The sequence below is a fragment of the Procambarus clarkii genome, chromosome 2 (assembly GCF_040958095.1).
Source record: "Procambarus clarkii isolate CNS0578487 chromosome 2, FALCON_Pclarkii_2.0, whole genome shotgun sequence".
NCBI classification, from domain to species: Eukaryota; Metazoa; Arthropoda; class Malacostraca; order Decapoda; family Cambaridae; genus Procambarus; species Procambarus clarkii.
Genome location: NC_091151.1, coordinates 36,650,762 through 36,674,871, shown reverse-complemented (window position 1 = coordinate 36,674,871; position 24,110 = coordinate 36,650,762). Strand labels below are relative to the sequence as shown.

Below are 24,110 nucleotides of genomic sequence, written 5' to 3'. Positions count from 1 at the left end.
TATGTACTAGAGTAGGATGAAAGACCAACTAGGTTGATCAACCAACTTTCATGGTACAAAAATTGCAAGGAAGAGGTATTCAATTATGGTGATGCAGTAGTTTTTCATGAAGTTTGCCACTGGTACACTCCTGACTTGTATATGATACACCAGTCTGGCTACAGCCATTAGGTTCCCACATTGGCACTTGGGTAACATTTCTGTTCGCCTGATATCTTTGTTCACCCAGCAGTAAACATCAGTAGTTGTTGGCCTATGGGGACTTGGATAGGTCCTCATAGGCCAACAAATTGCAGAAGGCATAGGCCTTCTGTCCCCCTAACTATGGGGAACTACGAGGTGAACCATAATTAACTTATTTATTGAATTAGAAAAGTACTGTTAGAAAGCATTAGTAGATTCCACACGTTGAATAACCGTATAATATAAGCTTTGCAGACTTGCAGACTCCTTAGTGATTGCCTTCTATTTGTGCTTATCTCTAAGTGACTGTAGGGAAGTGGGATCTAGCTTTTTTTGTACAGCCTCCTAGCCATTTATGCCTAGTATTCCAAGTACTTCTATCAATATTAACATTTTCATAATGTTTCTTTTAAAAGTTGTGGATGGAATTGGCAGTGAAGACAATAACTACATTACTGTACTTTGTTATATGATAAAAATAAAAGTTTTTTTTTTTGTACAGTTTTAACAAATTTGTATACTAATGTATAGCTTTTACTAATGTGTTGTTTTTGTTTAGGGACTGGAACTGCAAGCATTCGTGTAAGGGACATCAATGATATGCCACCCAGATTTACAAAGGAAGAGTGGCAGACAGAAGTGGATGAAACAGAAGGAGCCATTCTTCCTGATCAAGCTATTCTCACTGTCACTGTTCATGATGAAGACGAGACCAATAAGTTCCATTATAAAGTAATAGAGTCTTCTGGATTTGGTGCAGATAAGTTTACAATGGTGAGAAATAATGATGGCACAGGATCACTGAAGATTGTACAGCCGTTAGATTATGAAGATCCAATGCAGCGTAGTGGTTTTAGGTTTAAAATCCAAGTGAATGATAAGGGTGAAGACAATGATGCTGAGAAATATCATGTTGCTTATTCTTGGGTTAAGGTTGAATTGAGAGACATAAATGATAACAAGCCACAATTTGTTAAACCTAATATAGAAGTGCCTGTTTTTGAAAATGCAGAAATTGGTAAAAGTTTAGAGACATTTAAAGCAACAGATCCTGATCAGGGTGGACAAAGTAAAGTGTTATATGCTATAGACAGGACATCTGACAGAAGAAGACAATTTGCCATTGATAGCACTGGAACTGTTAAAATTCAAAGAAGTTTAGACAGAGAAGAAAATCCACGTCATTCAGTAAAGATTCTAGCTATTGATGATGGTATGCCAGCTAAAACTGCTACTGCTACGCTTACGGTGATTGTTCAAGACATTAATGACAATTCACCAAGATTCCTGAAAGATTATCGCCCAGTTCTGCCAGAGAACCAGTCTCCCAGAAAGATAGTAGAGGTATTAGCAACTGATGATGATGATAGATCAAAGGGAAATGGACCACCTTTCCATTTCCGGATGGATTCTACTGCCTCTGATGAAATCCGTGCTTCCTTTAAAGTAGAGCATATCCCTAAAGGAGCCAATGGTGATGGGATGGCTGTTATCTCTTCCTTGAGAACATTTGATCGTGAAGTGCAGAAGGAGTATCATGTGCCTATTGTAATTAAAGATGCTGGCACACCTCAGATGACTGGTACATCTACACTAACTATTATTATTGGAGATGAAAATGATAACAAAATGCAGCCTGGATCTAAAGATATATTTGTTTACAATTACAAAGGACAAGCTCCAGAAACTCCAATTGGTCGTGTATATGTGTATGATCTCGATGATTGGGATTTACCAGATAAGAAATTTAATTGGGCAATTGAACAACACCCAAACTTTAAATTAAACGAAGATGATGGTATGGTTACCATGAAACATGGTACTGGTGAAGGCACCTATTTTCTTCAGTTTCATGTTTATGATCGCAAGCACACCCAAACAGATGTGGAAGCAAATGTCACTGTTACGGTGAAGGAAATTCCTGAGATAGCCGTTATAAACTCTGGATCTATTCGCATTGCAAATATGACTGATGAAGATTTCATTCGAATTTGGGATTACAGAACTCAGCGAGTGGTACGCAGTAAAGCAGATATGTTTAGGGAGAAGATAGCGAGATTAATGGGAACAAGTGTAGAAAATGTTGATGTATTCAGTATACAATTAAGACAGGAGAGACCACCCATTACAGACATTCGCTTCTCTGCTCATGGATCACCGTACTACCATCCTATTAAGTTGGATGGTCTTGTTTTGCAACATCGGGCAGAGATTGAAGCAGAAATAGGCATCAACATTACCATGGTAGGCATTGATGAATGTCTATATGAAAATGTAGCTTGTGAAGGGTCATGCACTAATCATTTAGTTATTTCCAATTTACCTTATATGGTAAATGCAAATAAAACTTCATTAGTAGGTGTACGGACAGAAGTGGTACCGGAGTGTACGTGTGGAGCTAGAAACTTTTCCGTCGAGGAATCATGCCGTCCAAACCCTTGTTACAATGGTGGTCGATGTATAGAAGGAAAATCAGGTGTACACTGTAGGTGTCCAGAAGGATATGATGGCCCGAGGTGTCAGATGGTAACACGGACTTTCAGAGGAAATGGATTTGCTTGGTTCCCTCCTTTAGCAATGTGTGACAATTCACATATCAGCCTGGAATTTTTGACAAGACGTCCTGATGGCCTCCTCTTTTACAATGGCCCCATCACTCCTCCTGAAACAGATGAAATAATAGTTTCTGATTTCATTTCATTAGAACTAGAAAATGGACGGCCACGACTTTTAATAGACTTCGGATCTGGGACACTGCAGTTAAGAGTCAACACCAAAACTAATCTTAATGATGGCATGTGGCACAAGGTGGATATCTTTTGGGATACAGAGGTAAGCTTTTTATTTTGATAGTTAACATTGATAGTACAGTGGAACCTCAGTCTAAGAATGTAATCCTTTCCAAGAGACAGATCATAAACCAAATATTTGTACACTGAATTGAATTTTTCCATAAGAAATAATGTACGGTAAATTGAATTAATCCGTTCTTCACACTCAAAAATATTAACTTAAAATTACAGAATACTATTAATTTTTTTACTGTACTCTACCTTATTGAGGACTTGTTGGCATATGGAAGATGGTGAGGAGGGGGGGGAGGAAGGAGAGGTGTTAGTGTTTGGAAGGCAAGTCTCATTCCATTATAACATCAAGTAGTGATGACATTTCTGGGATACTCTCTATCCTTCATTTTGTAGGCATACCACTAGGACCTGGTTGTGGCTCACTGGTTTGCTCGTCTCACTAAGAATCTATCTAGAGACTTGTTTTTTCCCTACATTTTAACACCTGTCTGTAGTGAGACATCACTTCGTCATTAAAATGGTTAACAGAGCGGCTTGCTACAGCTTTATCAGGGCGAGTCTTTTCAGCAAAACTTTGCTGTTCTTTCCGTACTGAACACATTTTCCTAACCAGATATATCGTCTTCATGTTTACGTATTATCTTTCTCTCTATCGTCATCCTCACAACTAATTTCTTAGGTTGAACTTTACCACTGACTTTCTTAGGATCCATAGTATGATATATAAGAAGAACTTATCTGTTCTAAATCAAACGAAGAAACACACAAAAACAATGAAATTTTTCACAGAAAATTCCAGCGTGGTCATCGCTAGGTAGTATACACTGGTAAACTGAGCCTGCTGCACCCCGTGCCCAGCATGAACCTACGCGCCTGACCCACACAAAGATAAACAAGCGAGTTGTACTCTGGGGCATTTGTAGACTGAGGTTCCACTGTATTATTATTTGATACTGAAACTGAATTTTAATGAAATTTATTGTTCTGTACAAGTATGTAAATGAAGCATTGTTTTTATTTTTACAGAATGTAAGAATAGATGTTGATCACTGTGTTGGTGCAGAAGCTCAAGAACCAGAGGATGGCAGTGACCCTATTTTTGACTCGTCAGGATGCCAGGCTAAAGGCAGTATACCTCCATTCAATGAATACTTAAATGTAAATGCACCATTGCAGGTTGGAGGCCTTGCTCATGAGCAGCCTGACCCTAGTTTGTATAAATGGTTGCATGTTCCTCATGGCCGATACTTTAGTGGTTGCATCAGAAATCTCATGGTCAATAGTGAGCTGTATGATCTAGCACGACCTGGCCAGTATCGTAACACTCAGATGGGCTGTCCACAGTTAGAGGAAGCATGTAGAAGTAACTCCATAGTTCCTACTTGTGGCCCAAATGGCATTTGTTCAGGTTCACTCTCACACCCAGTGTGCAAATGTAAGCCTGGGTGGACAGGCCCAACTTGTGATGAACCCACCAATTCAGCATACTTTGAGACACAGTCTTACGTTAAGTATGCCTTGTCCTTCAAGCCCAATGCTTTTAGTACAGAAATTCAGCTCAGATTCCGCACATGGCAAGAGTATGGTGAATTATTCAGAATCTCTGATCAACATAATCGAGAGTATGGAATTTTGGAGATAAAAGATGGCAGATTACGCTTCCGGTATAATCTGAATAGCCTTCGAACTGAAGAACACGATCTTTGGCTGTCAGCTGTAGCTGTTAATGATGGAATCTGGCATTCAGTTATGGTTGAACGTCATGGATCGACATCCATACTAATGCTAGATGGAGGCGAGGGTCGTCGTTATAATGAAACTATGGCTTTCTCTGGCCATATGATGATGGATGTTGACAAACAGGAAGGCGTTTATGCTGGTGGCAAGGCAGAATACACAGGCATAAGGACATTTGAGGTTTATAATGATTACAAACTTGGTGAGTTTATCATCTGTTTTTTCACACCTAATACTATGGGCTTCACAATATTCTCTTTGAATAATGACTGAATTTTGATGCCAAATAAATGTCTAATGTATATAAGAATTATTGAGTATATTTAGTATTTAGAAAATGTATTTTGAGTCATTTACAATAAAAGTTGTGTAGGAGCAGAGCTGGTATGCTTTAGTGTTATTTGCTAACTGTGTTCTGAAAGTATAATCACAGATCCTTAATGTCAATTTTCACTACTTATGTATCATTTCTCACCTGTATAGTTGAAGTATTATTAAATTTTCCTGCTAATTATAGGATGTTTGGATGACATTCGTCTAGAAGGGAAACACTTGCCTCTTCCTCCTGGCCTGAATGGTACCCAGTGGGGTCAAGCTACCATGTTCCGTAACCTGATCAAGAACTGCGTCTCCCAAAACCAGTGTGTCAATGTTACTTGTTTAGCGCCGTTCACTTGTAAAGACCTATGGATGAAACACGAGTGTGGGTAAGTTTTGCAATATTGAGTATTTAAAAAATGGTAAACTAATTTATTCTTAATATTAAAGATGTTCATACAATATTCACAATTATAAATACCAATGGAGAAAATTATTCACTAATTTTGTCAGCAAGATGTTTAAAAGATTTATAAAATGATCAAAATGTTTAAAGGTAAATTTGTAATGATATAATGAATTACGTTGATGTAAAGACTTAGTAACCATGCATTAATATTTGTATTCAGATAATAAACAACACACTTCAATATTTTATTTTGAAACAAATCCACTTAAAATTTGTCTGTTCTTCACTGAAAACAGTTAATAAGCTCACTAAGATGGTTTATCTATTTCAAGTAACATTTAACACCATTTAATTTACTTTTAATTATAAAATAATGAGTAAAGAAGAGTTTGTTAATAAGATATGTTACAATAATATTGCATCATTTGATATTGAAGTAGTTACCCTCAAGAACCTCAAGAACCCTTTTGCTCAAGTAAAATCATTCATCTGTGTTTTATTCTCTTATAATTTTATTATTACATTTCATCTGTAGCTTCTTGTAACTTGCATTGATATGGCACTATGAAATGCTTGATTTAAAATTAAATTTCAATGTCACAGTATTTCCTTCAGTTTTCATCCTGTAATGCTACTCTTAGTAAAATGCATATTGTACTTTTGATTGCTCTTCAAGTTTGATATCTAACAGCATTTGATTTTTGACAAGGCATATAATCAGCACATAACTCATTATTGGATTATTATTATATCACACTAATAAAGCTCTCTTTCTATTTTTGCTGCCTACGTCCTCTTGGAAACTGGTAAAATTTAATATTTCGCCATTTTTAATATCTTGCACTTCAAATTGCATATAACACCTATCCTTTCCTATTTAATGCACTTATGGTACATGCATGGTACATGGTACAACATTGCAATTACAATATAAATTAGATGTGAGGATGGTACAATATTGTCCAGTAATCAAGAAGAGTGTGTGGACCAGGATGAGTGTTTAAATGACCCGTGTCAGAATGGTGGCACATGTCATAACCAGGAGCCTTCATACGTGTGTGACTGCCCACGAGGCTATTATGGCAAGAACTGTGAACTCTTACAGGAGGGCAGGACTGTCCGACTTAGCTTGGGTGCTTTGGCTGCCATTCTTGTTTGTCTTCTTATAATCTTGGGTAAGATTGCACAAAGAGGCAGGCAAGAAACTATTCTAATACTACTCAACCATTAGTTATTTATAGATATACAAGTCAAGGTCACATGCTATATAATAAGAATTTACGTTTTATGCCCTTCCTAAGTGCCTTTAGAATATGGCCCAAGTTGCATGCATTCAAGTATACACCAACTTCATTAGTAAAGCTTAATTGTTTTAAATCGTATTAGGTAAGTTGCTAACTTCCATTTTGCATGAGCTTTTAAAGTAGAATTAAAACATAACTTTTCAACATAAGATCGGTGGTAAGTAACTTGCATGTCCTGTCATCTCTTTATCTTTTATTTTTTTAATGCTCTTGTCATTTTGAATGGGAAGAATACTGTACAAATGCTCATCATCTATCCATCTTTACATGCAAGAGGTGGAGGCATCCATAATCCTGTTACTTCACTTGTAACAAACATGATTAAGCAGGTAAATATTATTATTAAATCATTCATTCCTCAGCTGTCCAGAAGGATCTGTTCCAAACCTTGATGATTGTGTCAACATCAACGAGTGTGATCTATGGCAGCCATGCTATAATGGAGGTGTATGTCAGGACTTGGAGCCTGACATGGGTGGCTATGTATGCAATTGTATCGACGGTTTCCATGGAACGGATTGCAACATTATTCTGGAGGAAACCATTCTCAAACCCTCCACTGATTTTGTTGTTGCAATTGTCATCTGTATTCTGGTGTTACTAAGTAAGTTGTATTTTTCATGAACTAGTTTTGTCAATTGTTATTATTAAAGACTGGGATTGGTGAGGGCTCCCATTTGAAGACAGCTGTGGTCATCCATCTAATCTTTAGTGGCTGGCCGTACATTCACCTATGCTTACTAAAATTTTATGCCTAGTTACCTGCTGCAGGAACCTTAATTATTATAGTTGCTATATTAACAAATAATGAAACCCCTGGATTCTTCAGAAGGTAAAAGTTTTTATTCATAATATTAAATTGATTCAAGAGTACATTGAGAGTTGCAGTATATTAGAGTATACTGTATAGTACATGTGTAAGCAATTTATACCAAGTTGTGAGGTGCCAGGATGAATTTTGGTGTTATGCAGGTTGTGTACAGATTAATGCAGATCAGCATGGATAAACTATGCTGCTACTTACATTTTATTGCATTCTTTGCAGTGTGATAGCTCCCATACACTACTACTAACAAAATGCTAGTGTATGAGATATAGAAACAAGTTAGGATAAGTGAAGACACTTGAATTGGGAAAAGGAATATGTGACAATCAAGAAACAGAGAAAGAAAGAGAGATCAGGTTAGAGGAATGTAGCAAGCAGTGTCCCTCAGTGCTTTTACCTAGGTCTGTTGCTGTTTCTAATGTATGCAAATAATGCACCTTAACACTTTCCCTTTCCCGTCCTACATGCCCCAGCTTACCCAAAGGTGGGCTGATTGATTGATTGATGAAGATTAAGCCACCCAAAAGGTGACACGGGCATGAATAGCCCGTAAGTGGTGGCCCTTTTGAGCCATTACCAGTATCAAGAGCTCATACTGGAGATCAGTGGAGGTGCGAATGCACCCTGCATGACGGGAGATGTCTCCCTCGTGAATGTGTTAAGATGAAGATGAAGCCACCCAAAAGGTGGCACGGCCATGAATAGCCTGTAAGTGGTGGCCCCTTTTGAGCCATCACCAGTATCAATAGATGGTACTGGAGATCTGTGGAGGTGCGACTGCACCCTGCGTGACGAGAGATGTCGCCCTTGTGAATGTGTTAAGATGAAGCCACCGAAAAGGTGGCACGGGCATGAGTAGCTCGTAAGAGGTGGCCCTTTTGAGCCATCACCAGTATCAATAGATGATACTGGAGATCTGTGGAGGTGCGACTGCACCCTGCGTGACGGGAGATGTCTCCCGTCAAGTGTTGGGCTGAGCTTTTTGCGTGCACGGGTGGCCACACTAAAATGTGTATACCCTTTTCAGTTTTCTCACCTCAGTTTTCATTGTACGTCGTTCATTTTGGTATCAAATTGTTCGCAGTAGAATTCCCTACAGGAGTATGTGCATATAAGGTCCAAAAGCCTGATGAGCCACCTGCACCAAACCCAAAAATAGGCTGAGCATTACCTGTGAGCGTGCAACAGCTCTAAAATGTGTTTGCTCTTTTCAATTTTTTCATGTCAATTTTTGTGTTACATCGCTCATTTTGGTATCAAATTGTTCGCAACAGAATTCTTTAAAGGAATACATATAAGGTCAAAAAGCTCGGTGTGCCACCCACAGCAAACCCGAAAATCGGACAAGCGTAACCCCATGAGCAAGCACCCAGCAGCACAAGTCACGTCACGGTGGTCGAACAGTCACGGTGGTCGAGTGGTTAAGGAACCAGGTACGCCATGTGCATAGTGCTCCTGGCTGTCTGTGTTCGAATCCCTCAGGGGTGTGGAGTTTTCAGTTGCATATATGCTTGGGGACCATTCAGGCTTGTTCGCATTTGTGTTGCTCACGTGGCCCCACAAAGTGAGGTGATTCAATGAAATATCTATGCCCAAGTTTACCACCAAATGCTGTTGGGATGTTGGGAAAATAGCCTCGGCTACCAATGTCTTTAAGGAGACATAGTTGGTCAGCTGTGGGAGTGTCCTCCGCAACTTCCCAGGACCCACGTTCGAGACCAAATCTGTCAAGCACTTCTCCTTTTAGAAGCCGTCATAGCCGAGGTGTAGAAACGTCCTCCGCGTCCTTGCAGTCCAGAGTTCCACCCAAGGAAGTAAGGGTCTTCTTTTTTATGACAAGAGCTACGAGGAGAGGTTAGAGGCATTAAACATGCAAAAACTAGAAGATAGACTAAAAAGAGACGATATGATCACTGCATACAAAATAGTAACAGGACTCTATAAAATTGATAGGGAAGAATTCCTGAGACCTGGAACTTGAAGAATAAGAGGTCACAGATTTAAGCTAACGAAGCAAAGCTGCCGGAGAAATATAAGAAAATTCACTTTTGTAAATAGAGTGGTAGACGGTTGGAACAAGTTAGGTGAGGTGGTGGTGGAGGCTAAAACCGTCAGTAATTTCAAAGCGTTATATGACAATGCTGGGGAGATGGGACACTATGAGCGTAGCTCTCATCCTGTAACTACACTTAGGTAATTACACCACAACTAAAATGTGTATACTCTGTTCAGTTTTCTCACCTCAATTTTCGTGCTACTTCATGCTACTAATATTTGATTCTGGTATCAAATTGTGTACAATAGAATTCGCTAGAGGGATATACTGTATGAACATAAGGTAAAAAAAAAAAACGCGTGCTATTCGCAACAAACCTGAAAATCGGCCGAGTGTTTCCAGTGAACGTTATACACAAAATGTGTATTCTCTGTTCAGTTTTCTCACAATTTTAATGTTACATCGTTTATGCTGGTATCAAAGTGTTTGCAATCTAAAGGCACGCATTCTAAATCTAGTCCCGTAATGATCAGGTAAAAAATGGAATTTTAACAAATATTTTAATTTTGGAGCCACATGTTCCTTGCAGGACATCCGCAGAGTTATTTGTGGACGTCAAATCCGTCCCCAAAGGACGAAAGTGTTAAGGGGTGCATTAATACATGTGAATGTTTGCAAATGTCAAAGCAAATGAGATGCATAAAATTAAAGACAATTGCAGTGGGATGCAGGAAGGTCTTGACTAATAGCAGTAGAGGCTGCTGCATGAATTCTAAAGTGTAATGAATTGAAGATAAAACATGAGCCTGGAAGGTATAAACTCCTTAAGGGGAAGGGGAAACAAATTTTTGAAGACGGTTAACAAGGACAGTTACATCAGACAATTACTGTACTTGTTTATGCAGTGCTGGCATTAAATCTCCACCTCATTAAACACCAAAATATACATATTCTGTTTTGTTATATAACCTGAAATCGGGTTTATACCAGTATTAAGAAGATTACATTACAAAGACTGGCTTGGAACTCAGTCTAACAACTTTTGAGGAGAGAAGGACCAACAGAGGGTAATAGACAAGGTCAACCTTTTCCAATTGAGAGAGAATTTGACAATAAAATTTGGGTGGAAATGTAAGGTATTGAGAAACACATAAGGAGGTGCTCATAAATTGTGTGGGTGTGCAACATGTGGGATGCATTGAAACAACTGATGGAACCTCCTATAACCTCGGCTTAAAGAGCAGATATAACAAGGAACTCGAGCATCCAAAGATTTAAAATACACATGGTGTTAAGGGTTCGAGTACATAGTGCTAGATCCCATTCCCTATAAACAGTGAAAGGTAAGTACTGATAGGTAAGCAATACCTTTAACTGTGCAAGTAACAACATGCAGCCACACTGTTTGCCTACTGTTTGCTATACTACTGAGTGTTTCATACCTGCCTTTTTCCTCTTCCTTCCCCAAAAAAGATGGGACAAATGCTGGCAGCAAGAGTTTGAAGAACAAGTGTAGTAAGTGTCTTGCAGCACAGTGGTCTACATTCTCTGCTCACAGGTTCGATCTAAGTACAGTAGTGTACAGTACAGTACAGTGTGCAGTACACGGCTCTAATACATAAATGAAGTATATTTTACTGTACTGACCATGCATATAGATAAAAATATTATATGAGGGAAGTAATTTTGGCTTTAGATGGTGGTTTATAAAAGTCTAATTTCAAAAACTTTCTCCAACTCCTCACTGGCAGGTGCTTGTGGCATTATACCACAATGGCAATTTCTTTACTGGGAATGTAAAGAAATTGGGGAATGGGTTGTGGGGAGAGGGAGCAGATGTTGGGGCGAATACAATGTGGTTGATTGGTCTTATTGTGTGCTGTTTTGCATTGCTGATAGCATGGGGAACCAAGGCACAGTAGACCCTCTCAAAACTTGTAACTCTGGTCCCAGTCTGGGCCTGTATCAAGTGCTTCTTAAGAGTTGCAGAACATTGACATGATGTGATGTTAGAATGTCCAAAAAATGTGTAAACAGAAAGATGATTATCAGAGGTCACAAGAGGTCAGTGTGTGGTTGTTAGGTGTGCCTGTGCTTCAACTAGGTTCACACCACATGGAAGGAGTGGGATAAAGCATATAAGTACTGTATGAGTTCAGTAATACTCAGTGTGAACTAAAACAAAACTTGTCTGTAATGAAATAAAAGCTTAATCATTCATGTTAAAATATACCCTCCTGTACTTTGAACTTTGGTGTTCCAAATTTGTGTAGCTGCAGACTTTCATTATCATTTTCCCAAAAGTTCGGGTAGATTGGACAATTAACACTTTCGCGCTATCTGGACGCGCCGGCGCGTTCGGTTTCGTCTAACGTGAACGCATAGTGGACATAAAGTTATGTCAACTTTTAAAATATTTGTATAAAATTCAATTTTTATCCGATTTACTTTGGGTTTGTTTCAAACTGCGCGCTATGAGGCTCTCTTTCTCACCACTAGGCTGCATGGTACAATAAGTTCATGAAAGGTGTGGATAACTTCGATCAAATGGTATTTTGTCCCAAACGGGTTGCAGGTGGGTGACTTTAGCCGTTTATACTGGTAATTCTTCCCCCATATCATGTATTATATGCATATGTCTGTTTAGGGAATTTTATTCCGATCAATATACAACCAATAATAACTGTGTGCAACAAGTATAATCTTGACAAACATAACAAAAGTAAAAATATTTCGTGTGTGTTTGACGCTCTCTGATATGTTCCAGCGTTGTTTTATATTTGTCGCTATTCTAACTTACGCTTTGTTGATATTTTTTACCTATGGGCACATAGAACATTCTATTGCGAACACATTGACATAAAAATGAATGACGTACATAGAAAATTAATGTCATGAGGGTGAAATAAGTATAAACTTTCAAAGCGCCGTGCGTCGTCCCGTCACCGATACCGGGTAACAATTTCACCACTTCCCACACTCTTGCGGGCGGGCTGCATCATTATTCTACGCTTATATTCATATCACCGTGTTGGGAATTTCATTGCGAGTCCATTGATACCAAAATTAACGCTGTAGAACAAGTGTGGAGGTGATTACAATCCCAAGAGTAAAAACATTTTGTTGCTGATGGGCGCTCACGGCGAGTCATCTACGTAGTTATTTATTTGGTGCTGGTATCCCTATATGTTTCGTGACTTATTTTACTAATGTTCTTCTAGAGAATTTTATTGCGAACACGTTGGTACCAAAATGAAATACGTAGCATGAGAACTAAGGTCAGAAGAGTAAAAAGAGTATACACATTTTTGTTTTTACGCTTAAGCGATAAAAACGCAGCGCGCACATTCGGTTGGCTGAGTGACCTTTGCGGAGAGCGCGAAAGTGTTAAATTACAGTACAGTATTGGCTATAATTTTAGATAATTATCAAGTGTCTGAAAGCAGGTAGAATGCATGTCATTGATAAAGTTCCAGCTACACTCTAATGTGATGCATAACATTATTAATGTATGATCCAGGAACAGGAAAGATGCTACAACATTTGATTTCAGGTTTAAGTAAGTCTTAATTAAAAAAATCAGTAGAAGCCATGATGAGGATTTGAACCTGCACAGTGGGTAGTGCCAACCTTACCTTGAGGTTACCTTGAGGTGCTTCCGGGGCTTAGCGTCCCCGCGGCCCGGTCGTCGACCAGGCCTCCTGGTTGCCGGACTGATCAACCAGGCTGTTGGACGCGGCTGCTCGCAGCCTGACGTACGAGTCACAGCCTGGTTGATCAGGTATCCTTTGGAGGTGCTTATCCAGTTCTCTCTTGAACACTATGAGGGGTCGGCCAGTTATGCCCCTTATGTGTAGTGGAAGCGTGTTGAACAGTCTCGGACCTCTGATGTTGATAGAGTTCTCTCTCAGAGTACCAGTTGCACCTCTGTTTTTCAACGGGGGTATTCTGCACATCCTGCCATGTCTTCAAGCATGTGTTCAGTGTGCAGGTGTGAATCCTTATCCTGGCTTCTACTGACTTTCTTCTTGATACATCACATTAATGATATTTCTTTGTGCAAAGTTTCAATAATTTCATTGTTGTAATATATTGATTTTAACATTAAATCAAAGGGATTTTTTCTTTTTTTTTTTTTACTTGTATTTGAAAGTTTAAATAAACAGTTTTTGCTGGGAAGTCACAGAGTAAAGAAATGCATGATTGTGTTTGTTTTTTAACATTCTTTGCATAAATGAATCCAATATGGAGTCATTATTATAACTTTCAAGTTCAATTATGAAGCTTTAGGATTTTCTCTTCCTTTACATTAATTCTATATTCTAATAGAAGTTCCTAGTAATCTTTTCATTATTTCTCATAATAAATACATAAATCGGTCATATTCTGTATCAGTCCACTGATGAGGGATGGTCCCTCATATTTCTTCCATAATCTCAATTATTATTTCTTTCATCCATTATCCTGTACTTTTAACAATTTATTTGTTTCATGGACCATCATCCATCAGAGTTATCACCTGGAAAGGCTGGGGAAGCCCACTGAGAAGGGCTGGGGAAAAGCACACTGAGAAAGGCATGGGGGAGCCCACTTTAGCAGCCACTGTGGTGAAGTAGTAAAACATTCGTCCTGTGCTTTGGAAGCGATTTGGCCTGGATTCGTATCCTGGTCGGAGAGGATTTACTGGGTGCCAATCCTTAACTGTAGCCTCTGTTCACCCAAAAGTGAATGGGTACCTGGTTGTTAAATGATTAGGCGAGTCGTATTCCAGGGAAAATTAAGATTAAGTACATGCCCGAATGCTATGCGTGCTAGTAGGTTTACAAAAATGTAAGAACTCTTATATATACTGTAAATATATAAAAAAAAAGTTGGGGTGGGTTGAGCTCACCTGGAAAGGTTGGAGAGGGAGTCCACTTGGAAAGGTTGGAGAGGGAGCCCACCTGGAAAGGTTGGAGAGGGAGCCCACCTGGAAAGGTTGGAGAGGGAGCCCACCTGGAAAGGTTGGAGAGGGAGCCCACCTGGAAAGGTTGGAGAGGGAGCCCACCTGGAAAGGTTGGAGAGGGAGCCCACCTGGAAAGGTTGGAGAGGGAGTCCACCTGGAAAGGTTGGAGAGGGAGTCCACCTGGAAAGGTTGGAGAGGGAGCCCACCTGGAAAGGTTGGAGAGGGAGCCCACCTGGAAAGGTTGGAGAGGGAGTCCACCTGGAAAGGTTGGAGAGGGAGCCCACCTGGAAAGGATGGAGAGGGAGCCCACCTGGAAAGGTTGGAGAGGGAGCCCACCTGGAAAGGTTGGAGAGGGAGTCCACCTGGAAAGGTTGGAGAGGGAGTCCACCTGGAAAGGTTGGAGAGGGAGCCCACCTGGAAAGGTTGGGGAGTGAGCCCAGCTGTGAAGGTTGGAGGGAAGCCCACCTGGAAAGGATTGAAAACTAATATTACCACTAACACAACTTTTATAACTATCATTCTTTATTTTGTATCTTAACACCATACATTGGTCTCAGATTATACATCTCCACTGTTCTATTTACGCCCCCAACAGTATTTCTTAAAAAACAAATAACCATAAGGTTAGACCAATAATTTTCATATAGCCCTTGTGCTTCATCCTTTCTAATTTTGTTTTTCCTAATGAAAGCCTTCATTTGATCAGACATTTCCCTTCCTTATGTTACTTAAGCTCACCAGGAAAAATTCTTCTTTCAATCAAGGAAGGAAAACTTCCTTAGAAAGTATAGCATAAAATATGTAGATAATATCAACTTTGTTTTTAAATTAAAAGTATATTTATTGAAGCCAAGATTGCAGATTAAATATATCGCCCAGTATATGTTTTTTAATATTATAATTTAAGGTTTGGCTGTTTAATGCAATTATCACTAAAATCTGTGTTTATTTTTTCACCAAAGTATTGGTACTGGTGTTTGTGGTGTACAATCGGCAAAAGGAGCGCCACTTCCCCAAAGCTGATCCATACGATGACGTACGTGAAAACATAATTAATTATGACGATGAAGGTGGTGGAGAGGATGACATGACAGCCTTTGACATCACACCTCTTCAGATTCCTGTTGGCCCAGCCATTGGAAATGGTGGACCACTCATGGGCAAAATGCCATGTAAGTTCTAATATTTGTCTTTTTATCTTTTTGACTTTATCCCCGTTCTTTCATTCCCATTCATCCCCCCCCCCCTTCCCTTTTTCTACTTCTTTAACTTCCCTCACAATCTCTCCTCCTTTCTAGCTGTCTTTGTGGACTGACATATTAGTGCTTGCAGGTACAGAGGATCATCTGTGTCCTACTTATTTATTTTCAGGTGTAACTACTTGTTCAGTTTTTCTTACTGATATATACTGTGTTTAAAGCTGCAGATTTAAGTTTAAGCCTCCAGCTTGTTCTACTTATTCACCAATCTTAAAATAAAGGAATGCTTACTTTTTCTGGTTCATTTGTCTTCCCAGGTTTATGCCTGGGAAGACATTCCCAGCTTCAATTGCCCTCTTGTTCTATTTTTTCATCGTCTGGAGCAAAACTGTCTTTTTCAAATCATGCCACTGGGAGACAGAAATGTTGGAGATACATGAATACAATGTGTATAAATCTCAGGGTAATTTGAAATGGCAGAAAAGAGAGAAATTATTTGGAATGGATTGGACATAAGAAGGTCATAGATGAAGCCAAGTACAGTACCCAAATTAGCCAGAGGTTTTAGAAATCATTTTGTTCATTGTCGTAATAGAGAACAAATGGAATTCGCTATAAAGTGATGTGGTGGAGATGGATTCCATACAGACTTCTAATGTGGATTTGATAGGATCTAGAACCTGTACACCTTAAGATTGTATGTTGAGAAGCAGGACCATAGAGCCATAGCTCATCCTCACAAATCACAATTAGGTGATTACTCCTACCCACTCCTGCCTGTGCCTATCATGCTCTCTCTCCTGTTTGATACTTTCCTAATTTTGCATATAGGGGTTGAACTTCAACTTTTTGGTCTCGCTTCTCAACCTGTAGCCACTGAAAGGTTCTGGGGTTCAATTCCTGCAGGAGTATGGTGGCATTTGGGCATGTGCCTAGGTTCACTTGAAAGTAAATAGGTACCCAGGAGTTAGTCAACTCTTGTGGGTGGCATCCTGGAAAATGTCAACAGATGACTTCTTTGAAAAGCCTAGCAGGATTCCTGTTCTCAACAAGAATTAGTATGCTGTAACATTTTGTACTATACAGTACAAAATGTTATCCAATTCTTGTAAAACACACTCATGGTTCTATTCAAAGTTTCAGACTCAATGTGGTGGGAATATAAGGTATCTTTTCCAGAACTAATCTAAGAAGCTATACAAAATAACTTTTTTTTTTTTTTTTTTTTTTTACTGATCGATAATAACTGCTGGAGTGCCCATTTAACAGTTGCATAATAATTACTCTGATAATTATTATAATTATCAAGTGTTACTAATTAACTGTCATTATTTATAAACCCAGAGATCACAAGAATCAGTCTTAAAAACTCAAAACATCTTAAAAAAAATTTAAGTACTCTACTGATACCGTTACACCTATAGATGTACATTGCTACATTTGCACTAGTTGTAAATGACAAATGTTCAAAAGTGCTCATTTTTTCTCAGTTTTTTCAAACGATGCAAATTGAACAGTTGTTTAGTAGGTAATGTATTTAATGTATGTGAGATACAATGTTATAAATTTGACATTAAACTGTTATTTTCATTATAATTATTGTAATATAAATTTTTTTATAATGTCAACAGATGGTCCTGGAGGTCAGCCAGATGTGGGAGTATTTATTAGTGAGCACAAGAGTAAGGCTGATAATGATCCTAATGCTCCGCCATTTGATGACCTTCGCAATTATGCTTACGAAGGAGGTGGATCTACAGCTGGATCACTTTCGTCGCTGGCCTCAGGTAAGTTGATCACCGTGGTACTCGTGTGTTCTCTCACGCTTCTCACTCACTCCCTGTATATTAACAACCTTTTCAACGGTGATACTGTAAGAATTTTGCAGTCGGCATATAATGGAACCAACCAGATATTAAATACTCCTGGTTAGATCATCAAGGATAACAAGGAATTAATACATTATGTAACCCTATCTTGTTTTGTTTTCATATTATTCTAGTAACAACTTTTTTAAAATGAGATATTGGCATAAGTATAATAACTAAGAATATTCTTTTCAAAATAAAGTTTACCCATATTGTTAGTAAAAAAAAAAGTGCTAAGAAGCTAAGAAAATATATTTCCACATTTTCGTAACACCTTCAGCCCCATGAATGCTACAGTATGCTTGGAGTATACTTAATGTGGGTTCTGGGAGTTCTCTCCAAGCCCAGCCTGCAGCCATGCTTGTCTTGTGATTATGTACTTGATCTAGACGGCTGTTGTTTGGCGTGACCTGCAGTGCAGGCCCATAATCCATTACAACCCAGATGGTCTGGCATTTCCTACAGGAATTTGTTAATTGTTTCTAAAATGCATCCACCTTTGTTCTGACATTATTTATGATATTAGACCTATGATTAGTAAGGCATCTTGTTGACAGACAAGACATAACATTGTAGACTCAGCCAAAAAACTCTTAAGTGTTTGAAGGCTTGGATGGATGGCTGGATGGCCATTCAACCCATGGATGGCTTGGAAACATTTCTGTCTGTCGATATGTGTATAAGTCTTGAGTTATTATTGTCTGATAGTAATACTTGTAGCTGTATTATAATTTTTTTTTTGTAGGGGGGGATTTTATCAATACACCATTGATAAAGTATTTGTATTTGAAGTATATTGAAGTATTTGAAATTAGCGTTATGATTCCTTTGGGCATGGGTAAACCACAATCAAATTCACTTTTGGCTGTTTTTTGCATATTTTTGCTTAAATATTATTCTTTGATATAATTTGTAAAATAATGTTTTAAAGCTTGTTTAAAAGATTTTATACACTGTACAATTATTTGCAATTAGAATATGTTGTCTGCTAAAGTGGAGGCGTCACAATCGTCTGGTTTCGGTGGCTTCAACCCGTTCTCGCAAATTTAATAAGTCAATATTGACTTATTAAATATGTGCATAGGTGACATACTTAACATAATAGATACCCTTAAAAAGATTCATAGAAAACACCGACCTTACCTAACCTTGTTAGTATCTTAAGATAAGCATCTTATTGCTTCGTAATTACAATTATTACCAAACCTATAATAGGTATAGGTTAAGTAATAATTGTAATTACGAAGCAATAAGATGCTTATCTTAAGATACTAACAAGGTTAGGTAAGGTCGGTGTTTTCTATGAATCTTTTTAGGGGTATCTATTACGTTTAGTATATCACCTATGCACGTAGTTAATAAGTCAATATTGACTTTACGAATTTGCGAGAACGGGTTGGTGGCTTAGGCAAACAGTCTACACAGAAATTAACATTTGTTTGATTCAGTGGATAATTTACACTGAATAAAAACTGTTTGGAACGTGCAGGAATTCAATAGAGCAAGGTTTCTTAAAACAAGGTCTTACTTGCCTTTAATATTCAATTATTCAAAATGTTATTGTGAAGTTCTTTTTGGATGTGATTGATATTTTTGTAGTGTACTTGTTGAGCATTACTGAGTGGGCAACATTTGCAATTTGGTGCTTATTTTATTGTAATTATTTCATTACTTATTTTTGTCTACAGGCACCGATGACAACGAACAGGACTTTGATTACTTGAACAACTGGGGTCCACGTTTCAGCAAGTTAGCAGACATGTATGGCCATGGAGAATCTGAAGAGGAGGAAGACCATTAAGTCTCAAACTGGAGCCTTCCTATGGGAGTTGCCTCATTGAGAACATTTCTCTATACCAACGCAAGCGCACTGTTGATAAATTTCTCAACCAGGAGGACTTGGGTCAGGAGGGAGGGAGTCCCCCCCTCTGTCTTAAGATAATCTGAAGGTCTATGTGGAGAGAGAGATGTTGTTGCAAGATGGTCATCTACATCATGCATGTTGCCTTAAATAGTTAATTAAATCTACAATATCAGCATGATTATCAGTCATGAATCACATTATCACTGGGTGTCTGAAATCTTCACTGGTGCTATATATATATGAAATTAAATTTGTTCACATTATGGCTGTAAATTTAAAAAAATTTAATGTCCATCTCTGCAGTTAATAAGATGAGGACTGCAGTGTGGTTCATTTAGAGAGATTAATACAGTATTAAAATACTCATGGAACCTCACACGTGTAATATACAGTATATTCCATATTGTCCTATGTGGTAAAGAAATGCATCCTCCACATAGCTTCCTTCAGGTAGCCATAAACCAAGAGTGGCTGTGCTAAAGAATGCTCACAGAATCTTGGAAAAAAAAGACTTTGTCCTCCTACCCAATGTTGTGCACATTAATGGCATGACCCTCACAGTGCCAAGACTTTATTTAACAATGAGGTGATAGAAAATGCCAGTGTTCAGTGTAGAATTAATGCTCCCTCTACAATCACTTGTGGTGATGAGACATGTCCTATCTTATTAAGAACTGATGGACAGTCTGCCTTGATCAAGGCAGTGTTATCAGTCTTATTGATGACTGTGGTGGGAGAACTAACATTCCATAAAAGACAGTTGTGTGATAGTATGGGATGAAAGTGAAAGGAAGACTTGGATTGAGTATTTAGGTGTTTTTGTTATGACCCATGTTACGTGCCAAGAACCCCAGGCAAATCTGTTTTGATTTGTGGATTACCGACTCTCAAAGTACATTTTGTAATGTTCTTAGTGACTTATGTTTGTCCTCACTCGCTACAACTGTGAAGCATATCAAGGAAATACAAAGGTTCAGTGTATTGCACCACAGACTTTCTGAGGGCAGCATTTATTGGTTCTCATATAATGAGTTACGCAGTGTACTCTTAATTGTGTGCATGAGGATGTGGTTGATTTGTCTCCCCCCTGTATACTACTCTCACCCTTAGTTTATATCAGGTCAGTACTGCAACTCTGTGCATTTTGCAGGCAAAAGCCAGGCCTGTATACTCACAAATGAATCTCAGGCAGTACTGAAATACTGTACCCTGTATGAAAAAGTGTTGAATGTATGTAAATTTTTTGTACATGTGTAGATACTTAAGGAGGAGATAGATGTCTCAAAGAATGAAATAGTTCTTTTTCAATATTTGCTCATCTGTATGAAAGCTAGACAGCAAGATCAATTAGACATGTGACGACAGCTTCATTATTGTAGGCATTCACTGAGTAGCAAGTTTGTTACTGAACTGTAGTCTTCTCTTGGTGTCTTGCTGTGCAAGTTTTTGGAAGAAGTGACAGTTGATTTCTTAAGTGCTGATGTTTGTAGATGGTGGTTCAACTATGGATGAAGAGACCAAAACATCTGTTTAAAATAAAAAACCCTAATATATCTGTAATTTAAGTATGATATTCTATACTGCAAAGGAAGCAATAAATGCTTGCTTACTACTTTTTAATTTTATTACAGTTTTGCTTCATCTGATCTCGTTAGTGTATATAGATAACTTCCGAGGTAAGGAATATACCTCTACTGTACTTGGTAACTACTTTCATGCAGATGTTTTCCTAGTTGAACCCAGGCCTCTTCACTCATGTTGCCCCACCCCACAAATCCCCCGAGGTCAGTTATCCTCCCATTCCTGTTCCCAGACCCCTTATTCCAGCCCTGGCACAGTATGGGCTGCCACAGCCCGCCACCCACCTACCCATCCATAGGTCTCGCCTGTGGTGATGTCCCCTCACAAATGGAAGCTTTTTCCAGTCCAGTTTATTCCTCAGTCTGTGTTAATAGCTATAAATTATCTTTGGACCCACAAAATCATTTAGTAAAAACATTAACATTTTTAAAAGAATATATTAAGAGTGTGAACTCTTCATCACCACACCACATAACCTCAACAGCACTGCCATACTTGGTGGGAGCAGGCTGGGTTGTTTAGTCATTGGCTTCTTATATAATTATTATTATTATATTATTATTATTATTATTAATTATTATTATTAATTATTATCATCATCCTAGTGTTAGAGCAATTGTGCACAAGTTGGTCATAAATAGAACAATGTTGGTCTCGGATCAATTTCAGTGGGTCTTCTCAGCGTTCTTGGACCAAATAATGAATTACCTTGTACTGTATCTGAAAGAGACTTGAGAAGAAAAAGAAATGTTGAGTTTTCTTGTGCAGATCATTAACTCCACCCACCTGTGCACTAACTTAACCATGCTTTAGTCCCCTCATTTACTAGTTGTTTCAATCATCAACTGAACATGACAAGGTCAGCAACTCATTCTGCCACCCTTTTAGTCTCTGCACAAGACAACCATCTTTTCCTCCCTGAAGTTTGCCAAGCCCAGCCAACATGTTTTATAGCATTCCATATACCAAAAGATGTATGTATGAATGCATTATTCATTTTCACATTTTGTATCAAAGAATTATCATCTTACTAGAACTCAAGGAACATTAAAGCCAGATTTCTCTGTCCTTCCCGAAGCATTGTGACAACTTTCATTTGTAGTCGATGATGCCTCTAATTGAGCTTTTTTATTTTATTTAACAGTTTACCTTTCTTGATCATTGAGTTTGTCATATTCTGTATTAGGTCAATAATGTTTTACTTTTTCAATTTTTCCTCCCTGTTTATATCCTAATACAGAGAAATCTGGTTCATCCCCAGGCCGAAGTATTCTATGCTTTTTGTATGAATGTTATGTATCAATTTCAATCGTATCCTTGCTTATTAAATGTCACAAACCCCAGAATTTCTCATTGTAGTGTCTCAAGTCCATTTGCTATTCTTATGAGAACTTTGGCCCAGGGAATCAGAAATGGTCAAAGAGTAGAAGAGTATTTCCTAAAAAAAATACAAAAAAAAAAACGAAAGTTTTGTACCCTTATTGATGCTGAGTTAAAAGTTATCCAGCAGAGATGTCCCCGAATGGACAAGAAGCCATAGCAACTAAGCTTTTGTTTGATGTTTTTAAGCTGTGATTTTACTGTGTCTGCATTGTCATCTGAAATAGATTAAAAGCCTTTGTGTATCTGTCGTTTTGTATCCTATATGAGAGTAGTTACAATTACTGTACATGAAATTAATACCTGTATAATACTGGTATTTTACAAATGTTGTTGCTAGGGGTCAGTGATGCACAATATCTAGTGAAGGAAATGCAAAGTTATCCATAAGACCAATTTTTGTGTAGTCTCTACCTCCTATTTGTGAATCTTTTATGAATAATGTGGAGCAAGTGAAGTTGCTACCTGTGTAAATTTGTTGATGATGTTGGATAACATACATAATGACAGTATATGAATAAATATATTGTTAGATATCACCGCTTGATTTGCTAGATATATTTTCATCACAATTATCCGCATACAAAATTTTGTCTCATTAATACTTGAGCTGATAGTATCAGTGACAGCTACTTTCCACTTTGCGTTCCAATAACAATGGCATTATCTGATCTCAAAATTGTGAAAAATTTCACTTCCTTGACCATTCATTTCAATTTTGTTTTGCGACACTACTAGACACTATAACACATGTATAATACATTTCTGACTTGATGAATAGTTTAAAACTGCATGTACAACACATGCTCACCTCTTCACTCCAGCAAAATGAACCAAGGATATGGCTTCCTTTTTCAGTTTATTCCTCCTCATAGGTGTTGCCTTGATGTGGCAAGGAAGCTGGTAAGTGTGATTGTGTTCCGTTCTTCTGCTTGTGGTGGTGGTGCACAAGTGAAATACATCTACACTGATTTGTGGCTTTGCCTTCTCATTTTCCATGCATGGAGATATGTATACTCTATTCACTGTTTGATATTCTTTCTTCCCCCCCCACCCCCCACTCCCTCCCACCTGCTTGCAATGTCACCAGTTACAATATTGTTGGCAGTTGAAAGAGGCCATCTAAGGAGTAACAATTTTACAACAATAGTACACAACTCGACTGTGGGACCCATTTGTAAGGTGTCTGCTCCTTTTGTAAGAAAACCACATGTGACAGGCATCCAAATGAACTGGATATTGGTTATGTCTGCTCAACCTGTATATAGGCAGGGAGCAAAAGTCTCGGTACACATCAAAATTTTTAGAGTAGTTGCTAGCGTGAATATGGTTCACAGATGGGGTTGAAAATTTAATGTAAATGAAAAAGGGGCATCTCTATTTAAAGCATCATACACAAAGCTAATCACATTGACATGTAACCATCCTGCTGAATGATATTTCACTCACTCAAGGTACACTCTACATTGCTATTGGTTTTTATGATTCACTTCACTATATGACTTCCTAACACTGCTGCAGTTACAAAGGGATTTCAGGAGTTCCAATGGTGAATACTCTGGCATAAAGTCTCATGCACAAAATAAATATATCTTACACATGGTATAGCTACAGGGGTAGTGTAATTCTCAACGATGCACCCAACCACTTGGGCTGGACGGTAGAGTGACGGTCTCGCTTCATGCAGATCTGC

General features: G+C 38.3%; 1 protein-coding gene across 9 annotated transcripts in view; it reads left to right on the top strand.

Moving 5' to 3' along the window:
* The window catches only part of CadN (neural cadherin), a 724,585-nt gene extending 701,923 nt beyond the window's left edge, over positions 1-22,662 (top strand). For 5 of the 9 annotated variants that reach the window (XM_069324325.1, XM_069324342.1, XM_069324320.1 and 2 more), the window contains 7 exons: positions 743-3,015; positions 4,017-4,929; positions 5,245-5,434; positions 7,121-7,362; positions 15,488-15,697; positions 17,356-17,511; positions 19,281-22,662. In XM_069324325.1, coding sequence (XP_069180426.1) covers positions 743-3,015; positions 4,017-4,929; positions 5,245-5,434; positions 7,121-7,362; positions 15,488-15,697; positions 17,356-17,511; positions 19,281-19,393 — 4,097 coding nt within the window. In that variant the 3' untranslated portion in view covers positions 19,394-22,662. Of the gene's footprint in view, positions 1-742; positions 3,016-4,016; positions 4,930-5,244; positions 5,435-6,393; positions 6,630-7,120; positions 7,363-15,487; positions 15,698-17,355; positions 17,512-19,280 lie in introns of all 9 variants that reach the window. The other 4 variants (XM_069324357.1, XM_069324337.1, XM_069324352.1 and 1 more) reach the window with 1 other exon arrangement.
* Positions 22,663-24,110: the final 1,448 nt, after the last annotated feature.